At 43.8% G+C, this 3,182-nt stretch overlaps 1 protein-coding gene across 2 annotated transcripts in view; it reads left to right on the forward strand.

Moving 5' to 3' along the window:
- The first annotated feature begins 848 nt into the window (after nucleotides 1-848).
- The window catches only part of COG6 (component of oligomeric golgi complex 6), a 103,420-nt gene continuing 101,086 nt past the window's right edge, over nucleotides 849-3,182 (forward strand). Inside the window, exon 1 of one of the 2 annotated variants that reach the window (XM_032294534.1) lies at nucleotides 849-1,093. In XM_032294534.1, the coding sequence (XP_032150425.1) occupies nucleotides 851-1,093 (243 nt within the window). In that variant the 5' untranslated portion in view covers nucleotides 849-850. Of the gene's footprint in view, nucleotides 1,094-1,156; nucleotides 1,862-3,182 lie in introns of those variants that run through there. The other variant, XM_032294535.1, reaches the window with a different exon arrangement.

Raw genomic sequence — 3,182 nt, forward strand, 5'->3', positions numbered from 1 at the left:
TTTATGTGACCTGTATAATAGGTAATTTTCCCTTAAGTCTGATATACAATATAACTATGTATATAGATATATATGAAACAAGGAAAATTTATGACGAGAGCCAAATAGTGTTTCCAACAAATAAGCCCAGCGATTTTATTGTTATCCAAATTTTAAAAACTGAGAAAAGAAAGGAGAAAAACCAATGATGTTTGTTTTCCAAAGTTTTCTGGGAAGTTTTCTCATCTTGTTACTTTCTTATCCATTACTTTACAGCTACATGGGCTCTGGTCCATTTGTGTTAGAGCCAAGTTCATCTTGTTTTGAGGACTTTCTTCTACCTGGCAATGATTTCTCCTCACATCCTAATTCTCTTTCAAATCTCAGCTTAAGTGTCAACTCCTTTCCAAGCCTCCCTGAGTGAAGTGGACCTTTTCCTCCATTTTCTTTCACTGTACTTCATGCCCTGAGCACTCCTCACAACCTAATAACATCTATGAACAACTTTGTCTGTCTCAGACACATAACGTAGATTCTCCAGTGCCTACCAGAGTACCTGGCACATACTATGCCTTCAATAAATACTTTTCAAAAAAAATGAATTCAGATAAGGCAAATTTAAACTTTCAGTTAATTTACACTGAATGTATATGCCAGGCCCAAGTCTTGGTGGATTTTACGTACTTCATTTAGCTAGTGACATCTAGTTAGCTCAGAAGGTCGCAGATTCAAAATTCCAAAGTCATTTCTAATCCTATAAAATTTCTCCTCCCGCTTGAGAGTCTTGTCCCGCCCCCAGTGTCTTCTCATCCGTCAAGCTTCTAGGAGCCCAGGCAGGGTTACCCGGTGGAGCCTTCCGGGGCCGAAGCGCATGCGCAGGCGATCTGCACATGCGCAATACTCACGCTGCTGCCGGGATCCCTGCCTGGCTGAGGTGGCAGGAGGCGGGACGCGCTGCGCTATGGCAGAGGGCAGTGGGGAGGTGGTAGCAGTGTCAGCGACTGGGGCTGCGAACGGCCTCAACAATGGGGCAGGCGGGACCTCGGCGACGACCAACAACCCGCTGTCGCGCAAGCTGCATAAGATCCTGGAGACGCGGCTGGATAATGACAAGGTAACCGGGGCTGGTGGGTCCGGGGTCGCAGGTTCCCGCGAGTCTCAGCTGGGCTGGGGGCGTCGTCTGTCAGGGACCCACCGCCGTCTCCTTCGTCTCTGCTGCAGAGGGAGCCGCGAGTGACCCCAGACCTGCGGGCTCTGCTGCGCTGCGGGCGCCGGGCGGGTGAGAAGGGGGACCCCAGCAACCTCCGGAAAAGCGAAGAGGTTTCCTGGGTGTTCTCTCCACTTGAAAAGGTGCCTTAAAGACTCTCTGGATGGGATTGGTGAACGGTGGCGCCTCGAAAAGAGCCCTCCAAACATCCCTGGAGGCGTTTGGCGGTCTGAGCAGAGAGAGAGAGAGGAGAGCACCGGACTGGATAGGAAATAGATGCAGAAGAGCAGAGTGCAAGATAAGGCAGCCCGAATGGGGATCAGGGAACCAAGAGAGCAGTGGTAGGCATAAGGGAGCGTTTCCGTCGACAGGTGACAACAACTACAATCATTTGCAGCGCGAAAGAACTACCTTTGCCCATGGCTGAAATGAACTCATATCTACTGGTTTTTGTTGTTGTTAGCTAAGCACTGGCTATGATTTGTGGGCTCAGACTGTATTTCTTTAGAAGATAAACTGTCCGCATGCTTTAAGTACCTCCTGAAACTTACGTTGGCCTTTACACTCCTCACATACGCAGCTATCTCTTCTGTCCCCCCGAGTTGCTAGGTAAATTGGTCATGACGGTGTAACGTAAAGAAGAACATACTGTATATCAAAATGAGAGTTTTATAGGTGAATATGAAAATAAGCTATCAATAAAAATTTGACTTTTCTGTGTAAAAAAATAACATTGCAATGTAATCGATAAGAAAGAAGGGCTTTAGGACCACCACTTATTAGACAGAACCACTAAATTTGTGCATTATGATTTGAGTAAGCCCCTTAACTAATCTCAGCTTCTGTTTAGGAATTGGGAATACTACTAGTAAGTTTCTCATGGTTGTTATTTGAGAGCTCAGTGAGAGACTCTAGGTGAAGTCCTTTGCAGAGTGCCTGGCTCTTACTGTTTCTTAACAAATATTAATTTTATCATAAAATTTATGAAGTGTTTAATGTGTCTCATATTGGTATTTATTATATCATTTAAGACTGCTACTCAGATGTAGATAACATGGCCTTCTTATTACCATGAGGAAAATAGGGCATGAAGAGAGTGCAGCTAGGTTGTCACATAACTAGTAACTGGTGGAACTGTAATTTGCATCTGAGTCTGTGTGATTTCGTTCATTCAACTTCTTTGAACCAGACCTTGGGACATTTCAAGGCTATGGTCAAAAGAAACTGCTTTACTTTATGGGTTTTTTTGGTACAGGAAGTATTTATAGTTGTAAACACATTTTGACTTCCTCTTAAATATTAAATTGAATTTATATAAATAGCTTTACTGCTTCTGTCAGTCCAGCCAATATTTCAAAATAACATAACAAACATGAAAGAAGAAGCCTACTAGAATATACAGTAGTGGAGTTGTAGAAATGTATATCTGTAGAATTTAGGGTACTAAGGGGATGTCCTGGTTCTTGGCTCTCTCCTCCATCCATGTTCTTTCTGTAAGAAAAATCTTTTACTTTCATGGTTTTAAATAGTAAAAAGCATGATTAATCTCAAATTTATAACTCTGTTTCTGACATCCACTGAGGTCCAGATTTGTAGAATCAGTTGTCTATATTATACCTCTAATCGGATACTGATTGACGTCATAGAACTTAACATGGGCAGAACTCTTGATTTTTCCCTAAACTGGTTCCACAGTTACTAAAGAACATCACCAGGGCAGGGCACGGTGGCTTATGCCTGTATTCCCAGCACTGGGAGGCTGAGGCGCGGGGATCACAAGGTCAAGAGATCGAGACCATCCTAGCAAACTAAAAATAGAAAAATTAGCTGGATGTGGTGGTGTGCACCTGTAGTCCCAGCTATTCAGGAGGCTGAGGCAGGAAAATCGCTTGAACCTGGGAGGCGGAGGTTGCAGTGAGCCGAAGTTGTGCCACCGCACACCAGCCTAACAACAGAGCGAGACTCTGTCTCAAAAAAAAAAAAAAAAAAAAAAAAG

Source organism: Sapajus apella, unplaced genomic scaffold (genome assembly GCF_009761245.1).
Source record: "Sapajus apella isolate SASKATOON/1434 unplaced genomic scaffold, GSC_monkey_1.0 scaffold32, whole genome shotgun sequence".
Taxonomy (NCBI): Eukaryota; Metazoa; Chordata; class Mammalia; order Primates; family Cebidae; genus Sapajus; species Sapajus apella.